The 14,698-nt window shown below is 50.7% G+C and overlaps 2 protein-coding genes across 3 annotated transcripts; one reads left to right on the forward strand and one right to left on the reverse strand.

The window, feature by feature from the left end:
- Positions 1 to 664: 664 nt before the first annotated feature.
- On the forward strand, positions 665 to 5,160 carry lyl1 (LYL1 basic helix-loop-helix family member). Its single transcript, XM_018761540.2, has 3 exons — positions 665 to 1,243; positions 3,112 to 3,206; positions 3,394 to 5,160. Exons 1-3 carry the CDS (start codon positions 684 to 686, stop codon positions 3,927 to 3,929), a joined length of 1,191 nt encoding a protein of 396 aa, XP_018617056.2. The 5' UTR covers positions 665 to 683; the 3' UTR covers positions 3,930 to 5,160.
- A 4-nt stretch (positions 5,161 to 5,164) lies between these two features.
- On the reverse strand, positions 5,165 to 14,698 carry LOC108939806 (uncharacterized). Of its 2 annotated transcripts, XM_029246805.1 has the most exons (7): positions 14,462 to 14,698; positions 12,456 to 13,024; positions 11,293 to 11,656; positions 9,992 to 10,051; positions 9,332 to 9,704; positions 9,043 to 9,298; positions 5,165 to 8,260 (listed from the first exon to the last, which is right to left on the reverse strand). In XM_029246805.1, the coding sequence occupies exons 2-7, from the start codon at positions 13,017 to 13,019 to the stop codon at positions 7,478 to 7,480; spliced, it is 2,400 nt and encodes a 799-aa protein (XP_029102638.1). In that variant the 5' UTR covers positions 13,020 to 13,024; positions 14,462 to 14,698; the 3' UTR covers positions 5,165 to 7,477. The 2 variants fall into 2 exon arrangements, with proteins under 2 accessions (XP_029102638.1, XP_018616941.2); XM_018761425.2 differs by having other exon boundaries at positions 9,043 to 9,704.

Consider the following 14,698-nt stretch of genomic DNA (forward strand, 5'->3'; position numbering starts at 1 on the left):
ATTTACGGCCGAGTCGCTCGGAAGCCGCCTGCAAGAACTAATCTTGTCCCGTTCGTGTCCTTGCAGGTATGTCTCCCTGGGCGAATCGCACACCTGGGACCTTTGGTGATGTTGAGGAAACAGTCGTTTAGTCATCAGGGCTACGAGGAAGCCATGCCAATGTGTTAAAGAGTCACGAAGGCACAGCAGCGGACACCGAGGAACCGCAGTGTTCGGAGCACCGGGAGCTAACGCACCCCGAACGCACACAGTATCACGATTAGTGAAACAAGCGAGAGGTGCGGTCGGTGGCCCCCGGTGTACCCGGGTAACGTCATTCACCTCCCCAACCCCAAAGGTCTCCGAGGACCCGCAGAGACGCGCGCCACCCGACAGGCAGCAGTGAGCGGACATCCGTGAGCGGAGTCTCGCAGAGGCTGGGCCTTTCACCCCCGCAGCCGGCAGCCCTCCGTGCCGCACACGCGTGCTCCGAAACGCACGATGGACGATGACGAAGACACGCACCTCCAGACCCACACGTGACTGCGCTTGCTGCTAAAGCGCCAGACTTTTTGGAAATCGCACGCTGAGGAGCGCTAGGCCTCTGAGGAACTGAAATAGGTTGTTAAAGAGACCTGAGAGACGTGCAGAAAGGTGAAGGCAAGGCCATAGGAGTGGGGGGGGGGGGGGTTTCACACAGGAAGATGATGGAAAAGATGGAGCCCCCCGTTTCGCCGAGGCCCTCGACCCCGGCGGGTAGCGACAGGCTGAGCCCTGCACAGACTGCGTCTCCGGACATTAGCAGCCCCCCAGCTAACGAGGTGGGGGGCCGGGAAGACACGGCTCACGGTAGCCCGACCGCAGAGGCCCCCGTGCAGTTCACAAGCCTGGCGCCCGAGCCCGTTGCCGTGGAGACGGCTGGATCTCCTACCGCCGCTCCATCCCATCTTCCACCTGCTGCGGACCCAACCCCCACCCCTGGCACCCCAGCCAGCCCCCCCCTTGCCGCGCCCTTCTCTGTGTCTCTCCCCCCAAACATCCCAGTGATCAGCCTCGGGCACAGCAAGCCGCCCATCCCTCCCATCGCCATGGGGGGTACCCAGCTGACCGCTCTGCACCCCATCCCCACCCGGTCTCACGGCTCCGCAGATGCCCGGCTGGCCCAACTTGCCTCCCTGTCTGCCGCAGGCCCGGGAGTCCCAGTGCCTTCATCTGGCCCCCTACTACCCCCGCAGTACCTTCCCGGACACCCGTTCTTCAACAGGTGAGAGGTTTCTCTCTTCAGCCATCATATTTCTTACAAGAATCCCTTTCACCGCCCCGAAAAAATGTCACCCTTCATTTCGAGACTCTCAAGTTCCTTCCCACCTCAGTATGCAGCACCAGTGAGTGCATGAAGCATTCAGTTCACAAGTTAGATGAGAAAATTTCAAGCTCTTGTGTAGGACATTTACTTTTCTCTTTTTCTTCTGTCCAGTTTATCCCACACTGGTATTGGCCAGGTTTCCATTGTGGGCTCACACTTTCACTGGTACAGCACATAACCAGCCTCATCCTTGTCTTCTCCCCTCAGCCGACCCTCCCTACGTGCGGTTCTTCCACTCGCAGCTCTACCAGTCACTGTAGACCAACTAGCAGGACATCTCACTGCACCCAACCAGGGAGCCACTGGCTTCACTTGCACCACCAGGCTGCATCAGTGCAGGTCTCCACTTTATCAGACAATTACATTTATTCCTTTAGCTCACACTTTTGGGCAAAGCAACATTATTTACCTATTTATAAAACCAGGTGGTTCACCCAGCAATATTCATGGTAAGTACCTTGCACAAGGGTACTCTAGCACTAGGTCAGATTTGAACCATCAACCTTGATACCTAAAGACAACAGCTTTCACCACTCTGCTACCAGCTTCTATGAAAAAGAAGTATGAGAATGAAATTCTAAAATAACAATATGGTGAAGAATGTATTTACCTGCAGTCAGGAAGCTCAGCAGATGGCTGGTCCCAGAGCGACCAACTTAACCACAAAAAAAGTTTTCGCTCAACTTATTGTCCACTCAACGCGGGGGCGCGGTGGCGCGGACCGGGTCCTGCTCTCCGGTGGGTCTGGGGTTCAAGTCCCGCTGGGGGTGCCTTACGACGGACTGGCGTCCCGTCCTGGGTGTGTCCCCTCCCCCTCCGGCCTTACGCCCTGAGTTGCCGGGTTAGGCTCTGGTTCCCCGCGACCCCATATGGGACAAACGGTTAAGAAAGTGCGTGTGTACTGCCCACTCATTTTTATGCCATTAAATCCAGTCTGTCCAGTACAGGAAGAGAATATCAGTGTGAGAACACTTGCTGAAAACCAGTTTTTTCACATAGCTTTCAATAAGCAAGTTTGAACAGGAGATGACACTCCATGTCTTCCCAGATCTTCTGCAGCAGGTCCCAGAGATGTAGGGACACTTGTGTGTTGCTCTCCTTCCCAGGTTGCATGTGCATTTAAACTTTTGACTGGTATTGCATATACATTCATCCTAACAAGAGCGCCAGACATTCGAGCGCTGACAGTTCTGAACGGAGTTCATGAAGAGCAGGTCAGCACACCAATGGAGATGGATTCACTTCAGACCGCCAGAAGCACATGATAGATTACGCAACAATCTCTCTCTTCCCTGTTCTCCACCTTCCTTCCTGACTTCTCTCTCCACCACATATTTATATATACATAATGTACATTTTCCCCATTGCCCTGGGGCCACAATGACTGCTTCCCCTTCTCCACAGCTTCTCGTTGCTGAGCTGGAGGCAGTCAGCGATCTATTTCGCGGCTAGTCTCTCAGCTGCCCTCGCGGATAATTGCCGGCAAGCTCCGGTCGGCACGTGCGTTCAATCAGTGCCGTCGGAATAATCGCACCCAAAAAAAAAAGCTGTCACTGACTTGAGAATAATTGCCCGGATAGTTTTGCTTCCTTTGATTATTTTCTGAAATAGTGTCATTTGAAGCTGTTGAGAAACTGATTGCAAACACTGATGGAAAGCAGAATGATACGGGAGAAGCAGAGCGAATGTAAAACTCTTCCTGTCATTCCAGTCTTTAATCCGTGTGCATGTCAACCTTCCCTTTTCTCTTTCTCTCTCTTTCACAGCTCTTACCTGGGTCCTTCAGGAAACTACGCCCTCTTTACCAACAGCCGCATAAAGAGACGGCCTTCGTCGCACTTTGAGCTGGATCTCACGGAGGGTGAGCATGCTGAAGCTGTCACTCCCCGAACCCAAAAATGCTTCTGTTCTAGTGTTAGCAAGAGTGACATGTCCGTAAGTCTGCAGCCTTCCTCTGACCGGTCGTTCCGGAAAATCATTCGCGTGCCTCTACATGCTCATGCATGTATGTGTGCGTGTGTGTGTGTGCGCTCCTCCCTACGCCCCAGGTCCTCCTCAGAAGCTGGCGCGACGGGTCTTCACCAACAGCCGTGAGCGCTGGAGGCAGCAGAACGTGAACGGCGCCTTCTCCGAGCTGCGCAAGCTCATCCCGACGCACCCACCCGACAAGAAGCTCAGCAAGAACGAGATCCTACGGCTGGCCATGAAGTACATCAACTTCCTGGTCAAGCTTCTTCACGACCAGGCCAGCGATAGGCCAGGCGAGGGGGACGAGGGAGGACAGAAGGAGCGGTGCACAGAGGAAGACAGGCTGAGGAAGGGCAATTCATGGAACACCTGCCCCCGCTCACGTTGCGAGAGCCCCCCGCTGGCTCCTCGTCCACCCTTGGTTGTCGATCTACCCGACAGGGACTCCTGTGAATCTATGAGCGCCCAGGCCACCTCCCCCACCTCCAGCTGCTACGGGGACACGGACAGCGAGGAGAGCCTGGCAGCCAAACACTCAGAGATGGAGAGCCGTGCGTTTGGCCTGGATCAGGACAAAGAGCAGCTGAGGGCAGTGGCCACAGCTGACCAGCGATGACACCCCGTCGCCGCAGTGACAATCGATCCTGTAGCCCCCAGGAGTGACAGTGTGTACACCCTTCCCCTTATCCTTCTATTCCTGTGCTATTTCTGTGGTAATGGCTGCCATATGATGTGTGTAAATACAATTGTGTGCGATTTCATTGCCGAGCCAGTTCTTTTTAAAGGCTGCGTGGTTTTTTCGAGCTCTTTATTGTCGGCAGGACAGTCACACCCAAGGTTTAATATTAGCCGTTTGTCCCAGTCCAGCTTTGACAATGGCGTCCAGTTGAAACGAGCGTGTCGTCCGTAGCACCCCGTAATCCGCTGAGATTTCTGGCTGGGTGTGGTGGAAAGTTAACGTGCTCTCACGCTGGGCTGACCGGCGGTGCCCCGAAAGAGCTGTAGTTTCTGCGGGGGATTTTTTTTTTTTTTGTTTTTTGCGGCCCAGAACTCAGTCATCGTTGGGAAGGAAAACAACACCACCTGGTTTTAGACTCTCCAGCGAGATATTCTCTGGAAAGATTCTGAATCAGCAAGCGATCCACATCTGCTAAAGCAAGGAGTCTTGTTTCCTATCCGAACGGTCGCTCTGATCCATCGGTCGAGCGCTGGGGATCTGCGGTCACCGCTGGACACTCGAGGCTGGACATCGCCTACCTGACGGCTCGGCCAGAGAGGTTCCGGAGCGCAGGGAGTGGCACGTGTTTATGAGGTATCGCATCGTCTCATCTCTGGAGCGGACGAGCCCGCTGAGACCGTATCAGCAGAGGGTGACCTGCGTTTTCATCACAGCTGCTGCGTGTGGCAGCGGTCTGCCGCGAGATCTGTGGAGAACAGCGTACCTTCCTCTTCTGCAGCCTGCCATCCCCCAAGGCAGCCTGCGTTGCAGCGAGCGGAAGTTGGGCAGCCCGTTTTCTTAGTCCACTGTTCCCCATTCCACATCCTCAATTCACATAGAAAAGACTGCCTTTTCAGCAAGAGCCGGCACTTTCTCCACCCATTCGAAGTGGCACTGAGGGGAATGGGCAGGAACACCTCGGGCGAACCGCAAAGCACAGCGTGACTCCTCGGGGTAGGCCTTCTCCAAGAGTAATGTCCAGATGTGCTACCGGAGTCTTCCCTTCTGCTTGTCGGCAACTGCGCGAATTAGGAAATGTAGACGAGGGGTGTCAAGGGGTGCAGCGGTTAGTGCTGCTGCCTTTCTATGTGTGTGGGGGTTGCTGGTTCAAAGCCCACCTCCAGCTGCAATACCCTTGAGTAAGGCACTTACCCTCAGTTACTGCAGTAAATGAAAACATACAGCTGTATAAGTGAATAAACAACTCTAGGTAACCGAATGATGTAAGTCCCTTTGAGATGTTGCATCAGATAGTCGAATAAATGTAAATATAGCCCTTAAACTGACAGTTCGTGTTACACCGAGAGCCAAGGAAAGAGCGATCGATGTTCATGGCCACAGCTTTGGACCCTGTGGTTAAAACACAACCACATGTGGTGCAATCAGACCCCCAGATTGTAAGCATTTTCATACAAACACACAAATCAATCAATAGGCACACGAGCAATACGGCAACTAACAAATTTGCATTTTTGTTCTTTGGTTGTCTGTTCAGCTCAAGCTAAAAGTATTTATTGGCGTAGCATGAATGTGCATCACTAATGATCGGGTAATAATAGCTCCGGGGGACAGAATTACACCTGGACGCGTTCACACGCATCTGGGGTCGGACAAACTAAGGGACCAACTGTGAGCTTATATCTTACAGTTCATATCACCCGCTTGTGTGGTTCATGCCCGGCGAAGAACCGCTTTGAATTTACAGGGTTGCGTGCAAATGTGCTATTTTTCCCCGCACAATTATTTGATTTAATCGTAACTCAGTAAAAACACCAAGAATAAATAAAAACAAATAAGGCCTTAAAAACATCAATTGCAAAACGAGAAAAAAAAGCAACATCACAATATCCCCCCCCAAAAAAAAAGGCATCCTGTAGCCGGACGCTGGCGATGTATCACAGAGCTGTGAGAACTGGAGCCATGGAAAGATTTGTGGCCGTTTTCACATGCATGGGAGGGTGAGCCGGGTTTCCAGCACAGCTGTGCAGCCGGGCAACAGGGTCAAGTGCACAGGGTGTGTACGGTCGAGGCGGTTAGGGCACGGGTGGGGGGATGACTGGGCCTGCAAGCATCCTGGCGTGTGCCCCAGTCCGTCAGGTGGTCGGGAAATGGTTACAGTTAGTGCTGTCTCATCGGCGACCGATGGGCTTCCTGGGGCTCGCGGGCGGTTGCGGCCGCAGAAGAAGGGGCGAGGGGGCGCCCCAGCCCGCCCTTCCCTGCGGCGCCTGAGCCCTGCACCACAGGAAGGGACGTTTGCGTAACACGTGGCCCCCAGCGCGCGAGCCGGATCCCAGGACTTGCTCTGCCATCACGCTCACGAGCGTAACATCAGGTAACTCGCAAGAGACGCCCTCCCTCAGATGAGGTCTGCAAGATATTTCTGCCGTCTGCCTGGTAGTGAGTCTGTGAATATGTGTGGCGTGTGCTGGGCAGCTGCATGGCATGGATGACCAAGTGGGGAAAGAGTTTTGTATCCGACTCATCCCCCCGCAGCCCGCTAGAGGACCGGCCCCTTGCTGCCCGCCTCCTTCTCACCCCAGATATGGGGGCTCAGGGTTTGAGGGGAGGTGGTCTGGGAGCCAGAGATAACACCGAGGGCTGAGTCACCCCGGGTCGCACCCATGTGCCCGCTTCGGCTGGCCGTTCCGCCTGGACCTCTTCTCAGGGCTTTCCATCACTTCCTGTAGCAGTGACGGCAGCTGCCCTAGGATGACCCGCGCTCCTCCTTGCGTGGGAACACGAGTCCAGGGGGAGCTTCTTTCACACGCGCTCGAGAAGCAGCTCTGGCACCCGCGGCCTAGCATCAAATGGTTAACCTAAAAGGACAACCTCTGTCCTTGTGCCTCGGGTCATATTGGGGGTCAAAACGTACAATACACTGTTATATAAGATGTCCAGCGTTATGTGATTCACGGGATCGCTCAGCATATTTTAATATGGGCATCAGTGTCATTAAAGAAAAAAACTGTCACACAGGTATGATGACATCAACTTGAGGGAACCTCGAGTATAATTTGCCACGTAAATCTTAACACTTCAAAGACTAGAATTTGCTACCACATGGAACAGCACTACTGAACATTTTACAAGTTCTTAACTACAGAACATGCTGTGAAACTTGGAAAAAAGCCATTCCACTCATACATATGATGACTGCACACACGCGAGATTTATGGGTTTTCACGAAAGGTGAAAAATTATTTTTCACTTATTCACTCTTATTCGAACCTCTGCTTTGGAATTCCGTGTAATGATAAGCGGGAATGTCTGGAAAGCAACGAAGTAATTTTGTTTTAGCAAATTTGTAACTCGCTGAATTGTCCAATGTATTTGTAGGGATTTACATGTGTTTCTTCATATTTACAGCACAGGTAGACCCAAGCACTGGCATACCACGTTATATACATTTGTTCACACAATTCATTCTCCGCTTTGGCTATTTTCCATTACTGTGTTTTCATTTTGTTGCCGTACTTCCGTCTACCCACCTCTGCGGTCACGGTGCCAACCGTTGCCCCTACTGCACCCCCTAGTGGACCCCCCAGAAAAACCCCAACCACCCCACCCAACAGAGCACCCCCAGCCAAGAGCTTTGGGACTCTTCTCAGTAACTCTAGCACCTGCTCACTCAAGGAGCTAAGGATAGACGTAGAGGACTGGGAAGAAGCGAGCGAAGGAGGACCGTCCATTTGGCTCATTCCCCTCTCTAACTTCTCCCTCGCTTGCTCCTTTTCGTCCTCCTCGTCCACCTCACGCACAGACTGCAGCGAAGACCGGAGGTCCCTGTCCTTCACTGCTTGCTCCTTGTCTGCCTCCAGGTTGAAGCAGGTCCCTCCGCCCTCCTTCACTACCTGCTCCACTTTATCCAGCAGCTCGCCAGCACCATCCCTCTCCAGCACGTGGTAGCGATCGCCGCACTTCTCCACCAGCTGCAGGAGGTCCGGGCGCCGTGTGGCTACATACTCCTCAAGCCCAGCCCCGCCAGCACCCAAGAGCTCACTATGAGTGAAGACCACCACGGCGCGGCTCCTCAACACAGTGCGGCCCAACAGCTCCTCCATGACACCAAGGGCACGCAGCTCTACGTCGGCCGGCTTATTCACCGGGACGCTCAACAGGAAGGTGTGGGGCCCAGGGGCCGAGAGGGCTAGGGCAGTGGAGAGCTGCTGTCGAATTTCCTCAAGGGGATGACCGGTGCCCACCCAGTCTGGAACATCCACCACAACCACCTGGGTAGTGAGAGACACAGAGTGAACATCGAACAGGAAAAGTAATTCAACTCACAACGTTACACTACTTACAGTGATTTACCATTCTATACGTTTGGGTAATTTACCTTGCTCAAGGGTACTACAGCAGGAGGTGCGATTCAATCCTGAATCTGGTAAGCAGTAGCTCGGACCACTACGCCACCGGCTGCCCACTGTATGCATCTTGCACCTTCACCCCCAGCGCAACATGATTTATCAGAAACTTTAGGAATATCTTCATCGTTTGATTTTGAAGTCTTCAAGAGACGACTATATGCGCGTACGTTTGTGTGTGTGTTTGCATATATACACATACACACGCACGCAATATTTTATTATATGAAAAGTAAATAAATATTCGTAAATGTACGTTCCTCAAAGAAACAATCCAAGTAAAATGAAAAAATAAAATTAAAATACAAAAAGGCCTGGGTCATAAGCTACGGCTGCCCTGATTGGCTGATATATAACATGACCCGTGAAAAGCTTGCACACGTGTGTTTTCTAAATATCACTGCACACACATACAAGTGTGTGCATATGTACATTTGTATGTAAATGTCTATGTATATTCATGTTTATTGTTTAATTGCCTTTTTTATTTTACGTTAATTTTTTTCCTCAAAATGATAAAAATGGTATTTCTTGGCTTTAGTCCATTGTTTCCCAAAATCTGTTGTTCTGCGGACGGACTGGAATTCAGAAAGAGGTTGCACCACCAGCTGTGGCCAGTAGAATGGGGTTGAAAGGTGACGTCTTACCTGTTTCTCTGCCACTCTGGCCCACTTCCTCTCACACGCTGAATTAGTGTTGTCATCCTGAAGCTCAAAAGCATCCTTTCCCAAGATGCAGTTTCCCACCACTCTTTTCTCTGATCCCTTGCGCCCCAGGAGAAGCAGCCTCAGTTCCGGATCAGTGGCAGGAGAATTGGCTGTGGTTGAGGGACGTGGAACTGGGGTGGAGTAGGGGGAGGGACCTATGGAGGGAGGGCCAACAGAAGGGGAGGGGCTTGTGGAGGAAGCCATGGCTGAATGGGAGGGGCTTCTGGAGGAAGCGATGGCTGAATGGGAGGGGCTTGTGGAGGAAGAGATTGCTGAATGGGAGGGGCCTCTGGAGGAAGCGATGGCTGAATGGGAGGAGACTGTGGAGGAAGAGATCGCTGAATGGGAGGGGACTATAAAGGAGGAGTTGGCTGAATAGGATGAGCCTGTGGAGTAAGAGGTGGCTGAAAGGGAGGAGCCTGCGGAGGCAAAGATGGAAGAAGGGGAGGGGCCTGTGGAGGCAAAGCTGGCAAAGTTGGCAGAAGGGGAGGGGTCTGTGGAGGCAAAGCTGGCTGAAGGGGTGGAGCCTCTGAAGGGAGAGCTGGCTGAGGGGGAGGAGCTTTCGGTCTGAATAGCAGGGTCCTTAGCGATATGGTGGTGAACTGGAAGAACAAATTAAAGAGAGACAGACATTTCGGTTCAAAGCCATGCACAGAATGAATATTACATCAATACTATTACATCCCCCCCAAATTACAGTGTACCTATGGTCCTGCTTTCTGTGTGTGATACTTAAATCTGATTTCACTGTAATTTCTAACAAATTTTTTTTATTAAAAAAGGGCTTAAAGAAGAAAAATAACAATTACTTTTTTAAAAAGAACTAATGAAAAGAACCATTGGGCTAATGTTAAAGGGAAAGTAAAGTAAATGAAGAGTGGACACTTACAGGTGTTGACAAAGCTTTCCCTGGAATTGAAATCCGAGAGCTGGGAGAGAAGGGCCCCATCTATTGACAAGAATAATTCACAACAAAAATTCAGAATTGTCTTGTAGGTGTATCTCAGCATCAGCACCTACTACCATGAGCATTCCTTTTTTTTCTAGTGGTTAAAGTTTTCCAAAAAAAAACAGCAACTATATTGTTCATGAGAAATTAAGTGTCACATTGACACCATGCAATTTTTAATTATTCATCCCCAATAAAATATTTACACAGTAAAGAGATGAAAAATCAAATATTCGCTGGGAATTGTTTCGACTTGTATATCGTATCGACAAAATGTGAATTATTCAGCAAAAAAAATTAAATTTATTATAGGTATATCCCAACCAAAAGCACAGAGATGTATGGAATTACCTAAAGCCTACTTCAGATTTATTGAGCACAAACCTCTTCCTTGCAGAATGGAATATAATATTGAATATAATGTCATTTGACGTACACTATGCTCAATTTGTCCCAAACTGAGAGACGCAAAGCTATGTTTACAGCACAGATTCTCAGCTACCATCAGCTTCTTTCATGTAGAAAATAAAACACAAGTGAAATAAAAGAGAAACAAGAAGAAATCTAATCACATAAAATGAACAATGTTGACAGACAAGTTTAGTGAGAAAGAGAGAGAAAACTGCAACTGCACACAGACGGTTGAGAAGGTCAGAGGGGGTGGCATGGTGGTGCAGCGGGCAGCACTGCTACCTCCCACTGCTTAGGCACAGGATCTCAACCAATTTACTCTGTGTGGAGTTTTCATGGGTTTATTTCGCATGCTCTGGTTTCCTCTCGCAATCTAAAGACATGCTTTATTTGAACTGGTGCCCCCACAGTGTGTGTGTGTGAATGGATGAGTGTGCATGGCTACCATGCAATGGACTGGTACCCTACCTAGCCTTGTGCCCTGGGATAGGATCCGCACGACCTTGACTTTGACAAACAGTGAGCGATAGTTTGGGAGCGAGTGAAAGAGAGGAGTAAAGAGGGACAGAACTACTCTCCACTAGCCTCCTGCCTGTTCTACAACGTCTGAGTTTCTTTGCAGATGAACATCTTCCATCCTGTAGCTGTTCCTTCTCATCTGAATGAAGTGAACGGCACCAAGGCCTTTTCTTGTTCCATTTCGGATTTTTGAACCGCATTTATACATTCTCATTTCGCAAAGTGCATTCTGTTTCCTTCCAAAAAAGAAAAACAGTGCTAGAGCTTGGCAGATGAGGCCCCGTTTCTTTCCATGAGTCGCAGAGACGTACCTGCAGAAAGACGGAAACTGGCCCTGCGCTCCTGCTGATCTCTGGTGTGCGGCACATGCTCTCTCGCTTCTGGGGACGGTGCCTGGGCATGCAGGCCATTGGTCATATGTCTCATAGTAACCATCTCATCCACCACCCCATCAGTCCTGTCTCTGGAGGTGAGGGGCATCGATTCCTCCTCTCTGAGCTGCTCCTGTCTCCGCGTCCCAGAGCTGGAGCCCCATCTCCTCCGCACCTCTTCCTGCCCCTTGCTGCTGTGCGTGTCCAGCGCCCGTTTCTCTGTTTCCCATTCTCGCTCCTTCGCATCCGCTTGCAAGTCACTCTTAATATAACAGCCCCCGTTCCTTCGCACCATTTCCTCCACCTGAAGGACAGTGAGCATGTTGTTTCATACACGCAATCACATCACACATCACTAATCGCAATATCAGAAAATAATCACAAAAGGGTGGGGAGCAGCACTTGACCAATCAAACCATAGTCTGTCAGAATATAGTATCTCATTACTGTTATTGTGCCCTTGAACAAAAATAAACCGTCAACCATTTGGACTCTATTCTTCAGTACCTTGGGTCACCTTTTTAAAGAAATATTGTGTGAAGCTACACTCCTTCATGGGTGTGTGGTGGTGCAGCGGTGCAGCAGGCTTGGCTGGGTCCTGCTCTCCAGTGGGTCTGGGGTTCGAGTCCCGCTTGGGGTGCCTTGTGATGGACTGGCGTCCAGTCCTGGGTGTGTCCCCTCCCCCTCCAGCCTCGCACCCTGTGCTGCCGGGTTAGGCTCCGGCTCACCGCGACTCCCCGCTTGGGACGAAGTGGTTTCTGACAGTGCGTGCATGTGTATAAACTCCTTTAGGCCACTCTCTCGTACCAAGCAACTTACACGTTTATTAAACAGGGTGATTTTTTTACCGGAGCAATTCAAGGTACAAATCCTGCCCAAGGGTCCTATAACAAGAAGAGAGATCTGAACCCATGATATCCGACTACAGCAGCACTAACCACTATGCCGCCTGCCCCCTGGTATTCATGGTATCCATGGTATGAGGCCAAGTACCTGAAAGCACCATCTACACAGCATCAAACTGCACTGTTCTTATAATAACCAGTGTAACAGGCGGTATGATAACTGCAAACTGTGGTTGACGACGTATCTTTTCTACTCACCTTCTCCAGCAGGGTCCTGACCTGGACTCTCTCTTCCAGCTTGCGGTTGTTGAATATGTGGTACCGTCCCCCGCATTTGTGCAGCACCTCTCTCAGAGCCGGGTCCTCTCCTGCCAGGTACTCGTCCGCTCCTTTGCCCAGTAGGTAGTCCCCGCAGGTGAAGAGCACCAGGGTGTGCCGCAGAGCCCCCTTCCCAAACACCTCTTCCAGCTGGTCGGGCACCTGCCTCTCCACCTCCGTGAACTGCCCCACGGGGATGAGGAGGAGGAAGGCGTGAGGCCCAGGGGCGAGCAGCTGGAGGGCTCGCTCAGTTTCCTGTCGCACGCTTGTCTCCACCTGCCCCCCGGACCAGTACCAGCGCGGACTCTCCACCAGGCTCAGCTGCCGGCCTTCCGATAAGCCACGTCTTGTCTGGCAGATCCTCGGCGAGGAGAAGGCGGAGGGTGAGGCGGCTTTCCCCAGGATTGTGTTTCCTGAGAGGGTCTTCCCACAGCCGATGGTCCCCAGCAGGACAAGCCTGAGCTCTGGGTAACCATGGGGGGAGCCACTCTGTTCCTCAAACATACCTGCTGGGGAAAGAAAAAAAAGGCACAAGATGCCATTCAGCATAGTTCAGCTCAGTTCCTTATAAAGAAATAAGGGCAAACACGCAAAGCAAACTTCTGTATTATATGCGTAATATTATGTGTTTGTTAAATATGGAAAATATTGCATGAATTCGCATGAATATTTGCATCTGGTAGACTGCGGTAACAGACATACAGGAAAGCGCATCGCGCATATTGGGACGATCAGTAAATAAGTGAGGAGGCTCCAAAATGAATGAAGCCTCCTATATGAATAAGTTTCATAATCCGCACGAGACATCGGATCGAAAAGTTGAAGTTTGAACTGCACGGTGCTCTCGGGGAGGTCGTGCCAAACGAACGTATGATGTGCTGTATCTATACCCGCGTGCTGATCGGCTCAACCGAGCGTGAGGATGGGTGTGTGTTCCTGTTCTTCGGGCTTCGATTCCTTCGGCATGACTCCCTTTCGTTGTCTTTCACCACCATTTCTGTCTTCCTAACATCGAGCACAGCCACACCTGACATGTCCTGTCTTACAGCATTCTCTACAGGAGCACGCTCACGCACGCATGCACGCATACCACACAAGCGTATGCATTTCTTTTAGAAGCTCACAAACCGCACTGACATATGACCTCCGTATTCATTTACACAGATGTTTTCTTCCCGAAACTACACCAAAGGCGACTTACAGAGATGTCACATGTCCATTTACTCCTTATGTCTGCTTGAAAACCCAGCCTCGCAGCCTATTTATAGTGTCTACTGAAGGTGTAAAGCAACAGTCTTGATATGGCACTTGATTGGCCCAGTGTGGCTGTTCTCTCAATATCACTGTCTGTTGACATTAATCAGATGTATCATAAAAAAATCAACTGCAGCAGAAAGGATCACTGATACTGGATGGGAATGCACACACTGGCTGAAACCACTTGTCCCAAGCAGGGTCGCGGCAAACCAAAGCGGCCAGGGCATAAGGCTGGAGGGGACACAACACCAGTCCCTCACAAGGGACCTCAAGGAGGACTTGAACCGCAAACCCGAACCCCAGGACCTGTCCAAAGCCACTGCGCCACCACAAGCTGTCAGGTAGAAACATGTTTTAATACATCCTGAAAAAAGACAGTTAAGAAAATCAGTACCGCACTGCCCGGATCTTAAGGTTGTTTACATTTACATTTATTCATTTAGCAGACGCTTTTCTCCGAAGCGACGTCCATCTCAGAGGATACAATCCGTGCATTACATTAGGAGAAAGAGAGACATAGTTGCAGACTTGTGATTCTTAAGTAAACTCAATTTGTTTCTTTCCGCTTGATGCACCGATGTTCATCGCACGAGTTGTCGTCATGGTAATGACAACAAACTGGCACTCATTGAAGTAGTTCAATAATCTGTTTTATAAAAAAGTTAGCCTAGACTAATATGTTAACTTACCCGTTCAGAAGGTTTATTTTCTTTCAATCTGTCTCTTCTCGCAGCTGGCTGACTGACACGGATCCTCTTCTGTTCACTCACCGCGCTCCTCTCCTTCCTCTGCTTGCACAAAACCTCTGTCCCTCCGTCTCATAATAATTCGTTGAAGGTGTGTCTTAGCACTGTGAGAGTCACCTGTACCACCCCATCTGTGCTCTCCCTCGCTCACTCTCAGACACACACACACACACACAGACA

Source organism: Scleropages formosus, chromosome 20 (genome assembly GCF_900964775.1).
Source record: "Scleropages formosus chromosome 20, fSclFor1.1, whole genome shotgun sequence".
Taxonomy (NCBI): Eukaryota; Metazoa; Chordata; class Actinopteri; order Osteoglossiformes; family Osteoglossidae; genus Scleropages; species Scleropages formosus.